The sequence below is a fragment of the Suillus plorans genome (genome assembly GCF_016647745.1).
Source record: "Suillus plorans strain S12 chromosome Unknown HD556scaffold_83, whole genome shotgun sequence".
NCBI lineage: Eukaryota > Fungi > Basidiomycota > Agaricomycetes > Boletales > Suillaceae > Suillus > Suillus plorans.
Genome location: NW_024537467.1, coordinates 60,585 through 73,504, shown reverse-complemented (window position 1 = coordinate 73,504; position 12,920 = coordinate 60,585). Strand labels below are relative to the sequence as shown.

Below are 12,920 nucleotides of genomic sequence, written 5' to 3'. Positions count from 1 at the left end.
TGGTCGGAACGGGAGGGGAAAAGGTGGTGAGAAGCCGAGCATGATGCGCCACAAACGTTATCGGAAACATAGATGCTGTGTAACTTGGTGTTGCTTACTGAGGGTGGACAATGACGCTCCCGCGGCACAACAGCGACGGGACCTGATAAAAATTCAGATGGCTCCAACTCCGACAATTCCTCCTCCGACACTCCCGACTATAGTCCGAACATTCAAGTTTATTAGGTGTCGAAAGTCCTGCCGTCTGAAGTAGGCATTGGAGATACTTTGCTTAGAGCAGGTGTCGAGGACCCCACGCTTGTGGTCAAAGTGGGTACGCTAGTGAACACTTGGTTGCATTAGATTCCAGTAGATCTACAAGAAAGCGAGCAACGAGGTTTATACCACAGAAAAATTATGCGTGTGAGGCTGACCTCCGTCCAGTCCCGCTGCTGTGGTGTTGAACATGTTGCTGGTTAACTTTAAGTATAACAATTAGGAATTTAAGATGCTGCATCTACTCACAACATCCAGGTAAGCCGCATTCTGAACCAATATGCTAGTCGGAATGGTCTCCACGTCTAATGGCAAAACGAAATTCAAGGTTTGAGGATACAAGGTCGCAGACTGACGGCTGGGTAGAAGTCGTGAAACGATTGGATTTCTAGGAACTCCAGCTTTGAAATACCGTGAAGTCGAGCATACTTGCAAGTCGATCCAACTCGCCTCTCGACTGTGACGCCATAACGAACGTCGGAGGGCTCGGCAGCGAGTAGGCTACTGTACTGCCGCATTGGTAAGGTTTGGCACCGTCGAGCAGAGGCACCTATATATCGCGCACCCACAGGGATAGCATCGATCCTAGGATCTGCCCAAAAAACAAAATTTTCGGGTCAAGGGACATCAAGAAATCTAAAGCCATACTTCCACCGCTGAAGGGGCTCCCGAAGCAGGCAGAAACCAAGCACAGATCCTGGGCATGAGCATTATTCATCTGATCTCACCTGAGCATGCGGTTAGACCATGTAGTAAAGCAAAGTAAGTAAGTACCCAATCAGATGCCCCGAGGCACGTTATAATGGCTATTATATATGCAAATGTATTTCGGAGTCTCTTGGAGTGCAGCGACGACAGCTATTAGGGCCACCATGCCTCGGTGAGTAGAGAAATGACGGATGACATAGAGAAGAAAAAAGCTAGTGCACATACCTAGCAGAATCCCGTTATTAAGGTAGGCCTCCTCAAGGCTTCATGATGCAAAGGCGGCAGCCCATGAAGAAGTTGTTAAGAAGGGTTGTAATCATGAAAGCTGGCACAGAGCTTTGAGTAATATACCTGTTCGTTGCCAAGTTACCCCTACTAGATTCGCGATTGCTTTGATGAGTCTGGCCCGGTGATGTTTAACAGTCAGACCTGGTGGTCGATGTTGGAGTTGGCGTGCAGAAGGGGAGGAGTTTAAATTTTGGGTCGGTGCCGTGTCGGACGGTCGGATATCCCAGGATCGAGGTGTCCTCTGACTGCCGATCTTCAACTCATGCGGCATTTCGTTGGTTCAGTATGTTATGTTATGTACCGAAATATGAGTGAAAAGTACAAGCGAGATAAGTATAATTGACTGAGACTCGTACTGGCAGGACAAGCAAGTACGGCCTCCGGCACGGCCCGCACAGGTCACCGTCTAATAATTTGATAGTCCGACTTGCTCTGCAGCGCAAACGGGTTCCTTGCAGGCTCCCAGGAAAGCTTCTGTTTCTCTGGCTCATCATCGAGTACTTGGTATCAACATCATGATCTCACCAGCTCCGACAAGACCCAGTGCATAAGTTATCGGTCGACTACCTCTGAAAACTTGGTTTTTTCTCGTTCGCCACGTCGAGTCACTGCAAAGTATGAAACACATGTGCGCCATCTACATACTTCAATCAGGCTGCTTAGCCTTGTTACACGCGTAACATGCGGCTATTTGTCAGACAGCTTGCGCCTGTGCTTACCTGTGCACCGCGTTATAATAGCTGGGCATAATGTCTAGCATATGCGGACGAGTATTGCATACCCGCTTCTCTGCTAACTTGAATTCAAATGCCCTGCTGTAGTGCCCCTTGTCGCATTCATGCTTAAAATCAAGGTCCTCAATTCAGTCTCTGTTCGATGTTGGGAGGCGTATGGAATGGCCCAATTCTGATCACTTCACGAGCCAAGGACGTTGCTCCTTAAACGTTCAATTTGACGCCAGATGACAGTAAAGATAGTACTGCAGCTTACGGTCTTTGTTGGGGGAGAGCGGATATATCTAAGCGGTGCTCGTGACGTAGTTGACAGATATACAGTGAACATTGGTGGACTAGCATGTATGCAGACTAAAATTCATTTTTTGCCTGAACAGTGAGAATACTGGCCATTTTGATTGCTCTCAGTTCTCGATATGGCATGGACGAACTTGAAGACGCGTACCTCTCATAGACGCCACTCAGAGATAAAAAGGAACACTCAGGTTGGCAGCGGCAAATGGAAGTGTGAGAGGGTTTGACAAACTTAGATCTGATAAGTCATATATCAATTGCCCCGTCAGCGCCTCGTCATTGAGGTCCACTGCATTCATCTTGTATAATTCGTGTTGTACATTGTAAGCCACCAGCTGATAGTCCATCTTCTAATGATAAAACTAGAAGGTACTCCCCTCTGGAGGCTGGAGAAGCTTCCGATTGTTGGCTGTCGCCATCTCCCTGCGCAGAAGGACATCAGTAACATGACAACAAATTCTTGATAAGATAAAAAAAGAATGGATGGATACCTTCTGATACCGACGAGAATGGTCTCGATACTGCTATCCCGCCCCCACTGAGAGAGCACATTGAGCCTCATAGGGTCAATCTTGCCATCGATCGGAGATACAAAAGGAAGGTTTACACGAGAGAGGAAGTGAACGGCGGGTGGCTTTTCGGGGTAATCGTCACCACAATGGATCTTCAGACTGTAGATTCGGTTCTCGTGGACAGTCTGCAGCGTGTTGTATAAATAAATTAGCGCATTTTACAAGGGGGAATAATAGAGGCAGAAGAACGTTTCAGAAGAGATCCAGAGAAGCATTAAGAGAAGACATGCGATACAGTGGCAGATCGAAGAATCCAGTACCATGTGCATCGATCAGCAAGCGATATAATACTGATTGAAAGCACATACGTGTCCTGGGCCAAGAATCGTTCCATTCCAGTTGCTCATCATTATATCGTCGCTATCCATAAGGCCATACGAACAACTGCCATCTCCTATGCCTTTCTCTCCTTTCTCCAGTTCTTCTAGGAGGCGAAAGTTGCGGGGGACTATAAGAAATTAGTTAACCATAACTTGTGTTATAATACATTATCAGACTTACCTCTGGCCGCCATTCTCCTTTGTAGAATCGAAAATGAGTGATTGTATACGATGGTATAAGTATGACTTGGGGCTAAGATAGTGTTTGGGAGCAACGGGTATTTGCGGCACAGCACTGCCTCCGCAGTGGCCGCGCAGCCTGAGTCTGTAACTCGTTGTCACTAGCAATCATATTCGTCATCTTGTTCAACAACCAGGTAGCTTAAAGCAACCATGTTTAGAGCAAATCAAGCAAACCCTTATGATGACATAGTGGGTGCGTAGGCGCGATGCTCACCGTATCAACCATTGTATTCTGATACATTGTCTTCAATCCTTCAGCCAAGGCTACCGACGAGAATTTGACAGGCGAGAACTGGGAGGTCATTCTCAATTTGTGTGATAAAGTGCAGGAAGAGGGTGAACAAGGGTGAGCTTTTCGCTGCATCACGATCTCAAGTTGTTGGTACTCAATAACCGATTTTGACGGGAATTGCGTTTGGTAGTGCCCGTAACGTGATCGCAGTACTCTTGAAGCGGCTGGCCCACCGTAGCCCCAATGTACAACTCTACGCACTCTCGCTAGGAGAGTCTCTCTCAAAAAACTGTGGTATCGACCTTCATCGCGAGCTTGCTAGCCGAGCATTTACCGGGGCATTGGAGAAGCTTGTTCTTGATCGGGTGCGTGCATACTCCTGCTTTTGATATTGTCCTTGAATTCCAACTTGACACTACGCCATGTTATACTTCTGATTAAACTGACTCGGATGCATGACAGACAACACATGACAAAGTTCGTCGGAGGGCTCTCGGCCTCATCGCGATGTGGACGGCAGAGTTTGAACACGACCCTACTCTAGGAATCATGGAGACTTGCTACGATAATCTGAAAGCAAAGAGTACGTTCATCTTTTTTCACCTTGACCCACCGCCCTTCTACACCAACCCTAATTCCTACCGTTCTCTCCTTTCATGCATCACCGTACGATATCCCTTCTTATCCATTGGCTCACAGACTATCAATTTGAAACCCCCTCCGAGCCAGCCCCTCCCAGCGTCGACGACGAGGCACGGCGACGTGAGGAAGAGGAACTTCAGCGGGCCCTCGAAATCAGCATGCGTGACAAGGGTGGGCGGTCTACTTACGCACCTGCTACCTCAGCTGGTTCCTCTGGTGCAGCTGCCAAGCATGCATCCGGGTATGTTCCAGCGCAGTCACCAAGTCCAAAGGATCCCGCGTATGCTGCAAATAATAGTAAACATCCAAATGCCAGGACAACGTCAGGGTATTCTGCCACAAGTGGGGGAGTTCCAGCCATGGCTGCCTCTTCGACATCGTCACTGCCGTCCCAAGTCTCTACGCCAGTAGTCACTCGCGTCCGCGCTATGCACACCTTTGAGCCTACGGAACCGGGCGAACTCGCCTTTGAAAAAGGTGATGTGATCAAGGTGGTGGATCGAGGCTACAAAGACTGGTGGCGAGGACAATTGAAGGGACGCACAGGAATATTCCCCGTGAATTATGTTGTACGTCTCTTTACTTCCACTTAATCGTGATAATCGGCTCACTTGTCCCCAATCGTTACTGTTTCCCTGTTCTGGTCTATGTGTTTGTCACTCCATTATTTATTCCGCTATGTGTAGGAACCTCTCCCTGAGCCAACTGCTGCTGATATTGCGCGCGAGGCAGAGCAGGAAGCGGCTGTCTTCGCTCAAGCTGCGAATGTCGATCGACTGTTGACAATGCTGAGGAGTCTGGATGCTTCGAGAGAGAACCTAGCGGATAACGAGGAGATTCAGGAATTATACCGCTCATGCATGAGCCTCCGTCCCAGGATTGTCAAGCTCATCGACAAGTACAATCAGAAGCGAGGTGCGGGTTCTTTTCCTTGTCTTACCCAGATCGTATTGATGAATGACACAGCTGATTTGGTGTCGATGAACGAGTCCTTTGTGAAAGCACGCACGATATTTGATCGAATAATGGAAGACAGCCTTGCGCGTCACACCGCAAGTGAGCAAAACAGCTCTCTGTTATTACCAGATCTCCTCATCTTCTGCAGTGTATGATTCCGGTCCACAACCCTACGGATACGGTTATGAACAACCCCAGCCATATGGGTATGGTCCCAATAATGCTTATCAGCATCAGGTCGAGCATCAACCCCAATCCCAACCTCAACCTGGACCACCGCAACAACCCGACCCCGCATATGCATACCAGCAAGGGCAAGTTTACGGTGCGCCCGTCGGTGGGGCACCGTACCCTCAGCCCGCACAGATACCGTACCCACAGACTTCGCCAACGCATTATCCTCAGCAACAGCCTCAACAGCAACTGCAACCGCAACTTCATCCGCAACCACAACAACCACAGACACAACAATCTGCTGAGTATTCTCCCGGAGTACATGCCCAACAGTCGCAGCCGCAGCCGCAGCCGCAGCCACAAACTCAGCAACAACCACCTCAGAGTGCTGGCCCGCCCTACGTTTTCGATCCCAATGCAACATACCCAGATCCAAACGCTCAAGCATGGGCGCAATATTATGCGCAGGGCGGGATGGATCCCGCTGGGGCGGTGTACTTTATTTCAGTGCCAGGCGTAAGTGATACACCGTCACCGCCAGAGCAAACCCCTCAATCGCACCAACCATCACTGGATCCATACCAAGCTCAGGCTCAGCAACTGCCTGCACCACACCAGGAACTCACGCGCCAATCGTCGACCTCCCAGCGCGCAACGTACACGGACCCCAACCCCCAACAAAGCCAATATCCCTCGCAGCCATACTACCAAGACCCTGCATCTGCCCCGCAGGTGTCACCGACCAGTGCAACTGGTGGCATATCTTCGCTGCAACGGGCATCATCTGCGACTACAGGTGTCCCAGTCCCGTACAGCTATCATTCTCCATCGCATCAGCAACAGCTCTCTCCAATTGGACAGAGTGGATATGCTGGACCGGGGTCTGAGGGACATGGGTATGCGCAGCCGGCAAGCGATGGTTATGGGGCGCCCGCACCAGATGGCTACGCTCAGGGTCCGCCGTCAGGGCCAGGGTATGGGAGTTCTCCGTCCGAGTACCCACAAGGTCCCGGAGCACATGGTAACGTGCATACTTTACAAAACCAATTTTTGGATATGTCAATTGGAGGTCCGCAGGCTCCGACGTCATGAGTGAAGATGCATGGATAAATGGACGAGTGTTTATAAACGTTTCTAGGTGACCCTAAATTATTGTCTCAAATCTGTGATATGCGAATTATTCTCGAATTTTGCGGTGAGGGTATGAACGTTGTTGTAGGGTCTAATCATCGCATATCCTTGGGCCATCTACAGCTGTGGCTGGTCACATTGTACTCTGTATGACTCAACAAACGAGCAATCGGTAAACGCCTTCGCATTTCTTTTGATCTCCTGCGTCATTGAAAGCGTGTTGGCGGCACCATCTTAGGAAATCATCACACGTATCATCCCACTCCTCGCTTTGTGGAACCAACTTATGGCGGAGATATTGCCATCGGCAGATGTGAGGTCCTCCAGAAATTGCTGTCCTCCGCGACTGGCAAACGACCAATCAATTCCTCAAAGAGGCCTGCCATCATCATGGACTCGGTTTCACAACATCCCCGTTGAAGTGCCTGATCTCCTTCACCTCGTTAAGTCTGTTAGAACATTACCAAACTCACCCCGTGCTGCAGCCTCCTCGTCGCCCCAAGTCTGGATCCAGGTCGATGAATTGCGAAGACAAGGAGCAGGGACGGTAAACATGGTCAATCAAGTTCATTCACAGACCTGGCGTGCCCTCGAGAAGCAGAACCAGGTGGCGCAGCAGTTGATGGTCTCTACCTTTGCAGCGCTCTCTGCAATACATGCGTCTTTAGAATCCACCTGCGGTTACCTTAAAGAACGGATGATTCGGTATCGGAAGACCCCTGAAATCAGACAATCTCTGCTCAGCGAACAAGGCTCGACTCTCTTTTATCAGAAACCGAACACGAACACGGTCGAGTGGAAAAGGAAAAAGATACTGTTGCCCAGCAGCTATCTGCTTTACAATTTGCACAGAGCGCACAGTTCCTTGATCAATCAGCCTGAGATTCTTGGGCGAGTCTACCATAAGATTACTGCATGAGTGATGTCAGGACGACTGGTGGTCAGCATGAACTTGCCCGCTGCATCAAGTACAAGCTCAAGTGAATTGTCAATGTCAGGACCTAGCGTAAATGATTCGAATAAATACTATGACGAAAATATTGCCTAAACCTACTCATTGAAATCTACTTTAGGACACCAAATAATTATCTCAGTACATGACAAGGCTTACAAAACACGAATTTTCCTGCTTCCTGCAGAGCACCAGACACCATTCACATCTCGTGTGTTATACACCACTGCCAGTTGATATATGCACACGCTCCTGGAAAGCGATTGAGGTCATGCCGGTTGCTGCGTCAGAGTTGGTCACGAGGTTAGCGTGGTATGTACGAACGCCAAGGATCAGGCGTGGTCCCAGCACAGACATCTCCACGACCTCCAAAATGTGAACCAAGCCAAAAAAAGTCTGAACTTCTAGAGAACTTAAGTCCTATAGAAATGATGAACCGTGGTCGCATGCAGAGGTAAGTGAAAGATCGACATACCGTTATGGGTGTTGGAGAGAAATTAACAATGAGCTGGAAGCAAGAAACAGCAAGAACGCTACCACGTCCGACCCTTCAGTGAAAAAAAAGGAACAATAAGCACAATATGAGCTTACCTCGCAGAGTAAACCACGTGAGTTTTCATCAACGTCATAAAACAGTCCCTGATCATTCCTCCTGCCGAATGCTGTCGCAATTCACGAAAGTGTTTTACTGCAATCCAGAATGCGAGACACAGTGTGAGGACCTCCCACACAACGATGAGTATCCAAGTAATGGAAACCAGAGGTGGGATATCTTTTGCAGAGTCAGTCGAGCACTGATAGCTGTCAGAGAGAAGGAATTCCTCTATTCATCAGTGAGCCACATGCACGTTTGCTTTCATCCACAATGAAGCGTACTATGCATCGTTGCAATCACGTTAGATACTCCACCGAAGGTGTTGATAGCCAGGAAGGTGACAATGAGAAATATCCGGATCTTTCTGGACCGCTGATACATGGCATGCAACCGAGTGATGATGATGACTTGCAGCATGTGTCAGTCAAGTCGATATCACCGAGGTCTCACAAGTGCCAAGCTCACCCCATAGCATCACAAATACTAGACCGCCAGTCCAATTCCACATGACGTACACGATCCAGCCTGACGAATCCAGTCAGTGATCGGCCTTCGGTAGCACACACCAACGACTCACATCTGTGCCATTATAACGTGACAGTTATTAGTGAACCAACAAGTTAGCAAAGAACTACACGCACTCCTACGGGGCATCACGATTAATCAGAGAGAAATAGCAGGCATCTATGCAGAAGACTCACTGTATCCGTCAGCGAGATGGTCGGAACACCCGCTGTATGCCGTTGGTCAGAAGAAGCGGAGACAGTGGATGTACTGAGGAGACATACTCAGCATGCTCAGGCTGATTATGACAGATGGACGATTAGCACAACACCCATTACTTAGCCTTCCAAACATACGCAGCATATAAGATTCCAAGGTAGCGCACCTAGTAGGGTGATTTCAATTCAGTACAGCATGACAACCGTGAAAAATCGGCTACGTACACCGAGATACAGAACCGTCATTAGGGACCAACGTTGCCTCTGTAATTGAGTTTATTATCGTGGTTATTCTTTTGACATATGACTCTACTTACCCAGACCAACTCGACCTATAAGAGGATTCTTAGCGAGATGGCTGCTCCGGTCATAGTGTCGACATACCTCTTGCCCGAATGTAAGTGCTGAAAATACTTTCAGAGATATCAGCAGTCATTTAATGCTTTCATGCTCACCCCAATCATATGTCACTCCAACAAATGCAGCAACTATGAAACCGCCGTCAGGTTCAGATTAATACATCGGCTTCAACATCCGACTGTTCTCTACGAACCTATGAAATAGCTGGAAAAACGATATGCATTGATGGTCAGCCACCAAGTGGGATCATTTGAGACCATGGCCATATTGGTAGAGAATGGGTGTGGATGAGAGGCGAACTTGGTAGACGCATGACAATGACATTCGCGCTATTATATACCACTGAATCCAGTGCTTACCAGACTCCGCTTCCAAGTTGGAATTCGTCAACGTTCTGTCTATTAATGTGAGTGTGAAAGTCAGGACGATCGGCCGCAAAGTTTACTTGATTGTGAACGTGTCGGGTGCCATTCGCCGGACACTTGGAGTTCCTGTATTCTTTATATAGATTATAGAACATTGTTGCTGACTATAAGACACCTTGAAAGCGTTACTAATCAGTAATTAGGAGAAATTTAAGGTGGGAGGGGTTTCCTGATGTTCCTGTAATCAAAGATACAAGAGCCTTGAGTTGTAGACCTCGATCAACCCTGCGCCCCAACATCTCGGTCGATGGTGAGAGTGTGAGAACCATTTGTATTGAGACTCATTGATGCAGCAATTGAATAAGGACTACGACCACCATGCCATCATTAGGTGCAACAGATCCAGTAACTCGATCACTATAAACAATGTCAAGGGGTCGCAGTGCGTGGCGGAGAACCTGGAACCACAGTGACCAGTCTCTTGCTGATTCTCTTCCCCATTTCGTCAGTTACATCCTCAAAGCGAACGATGATGTCCTCCCTATAGTCTTCCTGGTCTTCATCGTCATCACATAGCTGTGATTCAAGTCTTCCGCCAGACGCCGCGATGATCAGATCAACGGGATCAGAAAAGTCGAAAGATGGATCGGAGGCAGTGGGTTTTTCTTGCATGAGGCTGTACCCGGCGGCCAATATGGTGGCGCCCCAGATCACGGTGAGCACCACCAACAGAAAAATGTACGTGTAGGATTGGCTTTGCCAGCCGTACGTCGTGATATACATCGTACCGCTCGTCGACCTTGCCATATTCGACGGAACTCCAGAAGCAGAGTATCCGGATCGAAGTTGCTAGATGCTATTTTCAGTGATATCCACGGAATGCATCAAGGTCACTTACAGTAGAGGAGAATTCCGCAATACCGCGCCAGTAATCTTCCTGCAAATTAATCAGTCATGCTGATGCCAGAGGAAGGGGGAACACTTACCAGTTCACTATACATCACTGATACATTGCTCGTACCGTACGCGGTCAAAAAGTCACCAATTGTATTCTTAGTTACGGCTTGGTTTGACGCCGCCTGATAATTCATCACAGTCGCGATGTACTGAGATAAAGGAAAATTCGAACTGCTTGTTGAGCCAGAAGACGTGCCAATCCGATCAACAGATATGATACCTCCATTATAAGTGACGCTGATTGTGGTCAGGTAGGGGGTGACCTCGCAAACGATCGTTGGCAGAAAGCTGTACTTGTACAAGCCAGACATGAAGATATCTGCAAGCAGTTCAGTCGCAAGACACCGAGGAATATAGGAAAAGCCATACTAAACTTATATGGGTTGAATGCCGTCGAGTTTGGGTCGGGACATACAACAGTGGGGAGAATTCCATCAGTTGCATTGTTTGCCTGACCGTTCGCGTTGCCAACGGTGAAGGAGGTTATTGAATTTAAATCTGGAGCTGATTAGCTGTGGACGAGTCCATGACTGAGATGGACGCACTTCCTGAACAATTTGCAACGACCTCCCACGTCAGGAACGTGATGTTCAGGCCCGTAGGTCCTGGCACCGCTGTTGGGATGAAAGTAAATGTGTTCTGGCTGCGGTTGATCGGCCGGCATGTAACATTTACTGTGACACCTTGCTGTGTAATGCTGTAGTTCTTCGAGATGCCTTGAGTGCCTGAATCATGTCCGAGGTGTGCCCAGTCAAAACTGGTATTAACTGGTACTTGGCCTCCAGTGAACGCCAGGCCGACGTCAAAACCCGGCACAACCGATGATCCAGAGTACTCCTGTATCGCGGGAAGAATTCCACCTTTCACGGTTGCAGTGAGGACGTCATCTTTGAACGCCAAGGCACTCACCAGTCGACTGATTGTATGAAACTCCGTTGAAGCTAAACATACTACTCGTGTCCACACCTCCCTGAATGTCAACCGCAGCAGTACCACTGAGGAGAGTCAAGACATTCAAGACTTCAAAAGCAGGTGCTTGAACTGGAACGCTTCTTCTTCAGCACCCCAACTATTGCTAGCCATTGAAATTGAAGCGGTTACATACCGGAGTTCGCATTGGGGGTAGTAAGGTCTGTACTCAACTGGTCTACAAAGGCAGCAGATCCTAAGTCTAGTTCGGTTCCGAAGGTTCCCACAGGCCATTCGACAAGGGTGGGTAGGAGCAAAGTGCTCCAACTGCATAAACCAGCGTCAGATATATCTCTGCTGGGTTCATTAAGAATAATGCAGACCTCGTGCTCAGAAATGTGACCATCGCGTAAACTACCAACGTGAGGAGCGACAGCTTGAGAAATCTCCATCGCAATACCCAGGTCGGCCTGCTCAGCGCTATTGCAGTACGAAGCTTGAACAGTGTAATCGATGGCCCCTAGAGATGGTGCCGAAACGCTTCTTTGAGGGCAAATGTGGAGAACCTGTACAATAACAGCAGGGTAGTATTTCGGACTGAATTTGTAAAGGAAAACGCACATTGAAGTAGTGATCGACAAGGCAGTTGAGATCAACGTGACTATCAAGGTCAGCACGGTCGGATGCTCTACGATCAGATGAACGACATTATCAGGTAGCGCGAGAACCCCTGTGTACAAGATTGCTCCGGTGAAGCCCCATGCAAAACCCATGATCACAGTCTGGCCGAAGATAGTGAAGAGGAGCAGAGAAGTCGCACTCAGGCGCTGCAAGAAGACCCAATCAACGAGGCCCTGGAGAGTAATGAAGGTTGGCTCACGATTTGGACAAAGTCTGCGAAGTGCATCTTGAAGGTAGGAGCGGGGAACCGCGATGAGAACCTCTGTCTGACATCTTAAATATTGCTGCAGGGCGGTATTAACTCAGTGCATATCACGGAAGGCGAGAAGCGAACATCGTGATCTTTGGACTGCAACACACGTTGATCCATGCTGATTTTGAAACAGACTTTCATATCAGAACCCTGACTTACCATTTAAGTTCAGGTCAAGCAAGGTTTCTACTGATGCAGGAGGCTATTTTTGAGTTCCTGTGTAGCAGGATGACGGTCATCCACATGCCGCGGTGTATTTTCAGCAAGGAGAAACTTTTTCTCTGCTTGCTGAGGCTGCCACGGAGTGCCACGGTGAGGGTCCACTTTCCAAGCTAAAGATTCAGGTGACCTGGGCCCAGCATACTGCAGTGGTGGAGGATAATATGGAGCATTCTGCCAGTGATTCTATTTTAGTGGTGTAGTGCAAAGCGAAAAAGATACGGTACTCTGTGCAATGCGCAAACGAAAGTGTGAATGATGGTCGACGGTAACTACGTAGCACTGCTAGTGTACTACTTGGACATGTACAGCCGGTACCTATGACTAAAATTCAAACTCCGTGCTCGAGACTACGAT

General features: G+C 48.5%; 6 protein-coding genes across 6 annotated transcripts; 2 read left to right on the top strand and 4 right to left on the bottom strand.

Moving 5' to 3' along the window:
• Nucleotides 1–304: 304 nt before the first annotated feature.
• Nucleotides 305–966, bottom strand: HD556DRAFT_1312963 (uncharacterized protein; the record flags this gene model as incomplete). Its single annotated transcript, XM_041300741.1, has 6 exons — nucleotides 305–354; nucleotides 414–451; nucleotides 505–560; nucleotides 612–764; nucleotides 821–847; nucleotides 904–966. The coding sequence occupies 6 exons, from the start codon at nucleotides 964–966 to the stop codon at nucleotides 305–307; spliced, it is 387 nt and encodes a 128-aa protein (XP_041154503.1).
• A 1,372-nt stretch (nucleotides 967–2,338) lies between these two features.
• Nucleotides 2,339–3,457, bottom strand: HD556DRAFT_1410795 (ubiquitin-conjugating enzyme/RWD-like protein). The gene is made up of 5 exons (XM_041304160.1): nucleotides 3,353–3,457; nucleotides 3,160–3,299; nucleotides 2,771–2,976; nucleotides 2,431–2,702; nucleotides 2,339–2,370 (listed from the first exon to the last, which is right to left on the bottom strand). The coding sequence occupies exons 1-4, from the start codon at nucleotides 3,363–3,365 to the stop codon at nucleotides 2,642–2,644; spliced, it is 420 nt and encodes a 139-aa protein (XP_041154502.1). The 5' UTR covers nucleotides 3,366–3,457; the 3' UTR covers nucleotides 2,339–2,370; nucleotides 2,431–2,641.
• A 107-nt stretch (nucleotides 3,458–3,564) lies between these two features.
• On the top strand, nucleotides 3,565–5,400 carry HD556DRAFT_1247280 (uncharacterized protein; the record flags this gene model as incomplete). The annotated part of the gene is made up of 7 exons (XM_041298690.1): nucleotides 3,565–3,607; nucleotides 3,673–3,760; nucleotides 3,837–4,011; nucleotides 4,109–4,229; nucleotides 4,346–4,857; nucleotides 4,975–5,203; nucleotides 5,255–5,400. 7 exons carry the CDS (start codon nucleotides 3,565–3,567, stop codon nucleotides 5,398–5,400), a joined length of 1,314 nt encoding a protein of 437 aa, XP_041154501.1.
• A 1,241-nt stretch (nucleotides 5,401–6,641) lies between these two features.
• HD556DRAFT_991704 (uncharacterized protein) lies at nucleotides 6,642–7,558 on the top strand. The gene is made up of 2 exons (XM_041312204.1): nucleotides 6,642–6,722; nucleotides 6,789–7,558. The coding sequence occupies exon 2, from the start codon at nucleotides 6,837–6,839 to the stop codon at nucleotides 7,467–7,469; it is 633 nt and encodes a 210-aa protein (XP_041154500.1). The 5' UTR covers nucleotides 6,642–6,722; nucleotides 6,789–6,836; the 3' UTR covers nucleotides 7,470–7,558.
• Nucleotides 7,559–7,718: 160 nt separating this feature from the next.
• HD556DRAFT_1530635 (uncharacterized protein) lies at nucleotides 7,719–9,445 on the bottom strand (the record flags this gene model as incomplete). Its single annotated transcript, XM_041309464.1, has 13 exons — nucleotides 7,719–7,922; nucleotides 7,978–8,035; nucleotides 8,094–8,325; nucleotides 8,379–8,504; nucleotides 8,563–8,622; nucleotides 8,795–8,830; nucleotides 8,886–8,899; nucleotides 8,958–8,986; nucleotides 9,045–9,083; nucleotides 9,137–9,151; nucleotides 9,204–9,223; nucleotides 9,275–9,307; nucleotides 9,373–9,445. 13 exons carry the CDS (start codon nucleotides 9,443–9,445, stop codon nucleotides 7,719–7,721), a joined length of 939 nt encoding a protein of 312 aa, XP_041154499.1.
• Nucleotides 9,446–9,973: 528 nt separating this feature from the next.
• Nucleotides 9,974–12,426, bottom strand: HD556DRAFT_1410779 (uncharacterized protein; the record flags this gene model as incomplete). The annotated part of the gene is made up of 10 exons (XM_041304159.1): nucleotides 12,291–12,426; nucleotides 12,028–12,237; nucleotides 11,794–11,930; nucleotides 11,607–11,737; nucleotides 11,411–11,542; nucleotides 11,047–11,361; nucleotides 10,871–10,999; nucleotides 10,531–10,820; nucleotides 10,443–10,481; nucleotides 9,974–10,393 (listed from the first exon to the last, which is right to left on the bottom strand). The coding sequence occupies exons 1-10, from the start codon at nucleotides 12,315–12,317 to the stop codon at nucleotides 9,974–9,976; spliced, it is 1,830 nt and encodes a 609-aa protein (XP_041154498.1). The 5' UTR covers nucleotides 12,318–12,426.
• Between the last annotated feature and the right edge of the window lie 494 nt (nucleotides 12,427–12,920).

Excerpts from the sequence above, each read along its gene's own strand:
- HD556DRAFT_991704 (XM_041312204.1), top strand. The coding sequence starts at position 6,837 with ATGGCGGAGATATTGCCATCGGCAGATGTGAGGTCCTCCAGAAATTGC.
- HD556DRAFT_1410795 (XM_041304160.1), bottom strand. Across the intron at positions 2,977-3,159 it reads CGATTCTTGGCCCAGGACAC|ACTGTCCACGAGAACCGAAT; the intron begins GTATGTGCTTTC and ends AACACGCTGCAG. Across the intron at positions 2,703-2,770 it reads ATTCTCGTCGGTATCAGAAG|GGAGATGGCGACAGCCAACA; the intron begins GTATCCATCCAT and ends CCTTCTGCGCAG.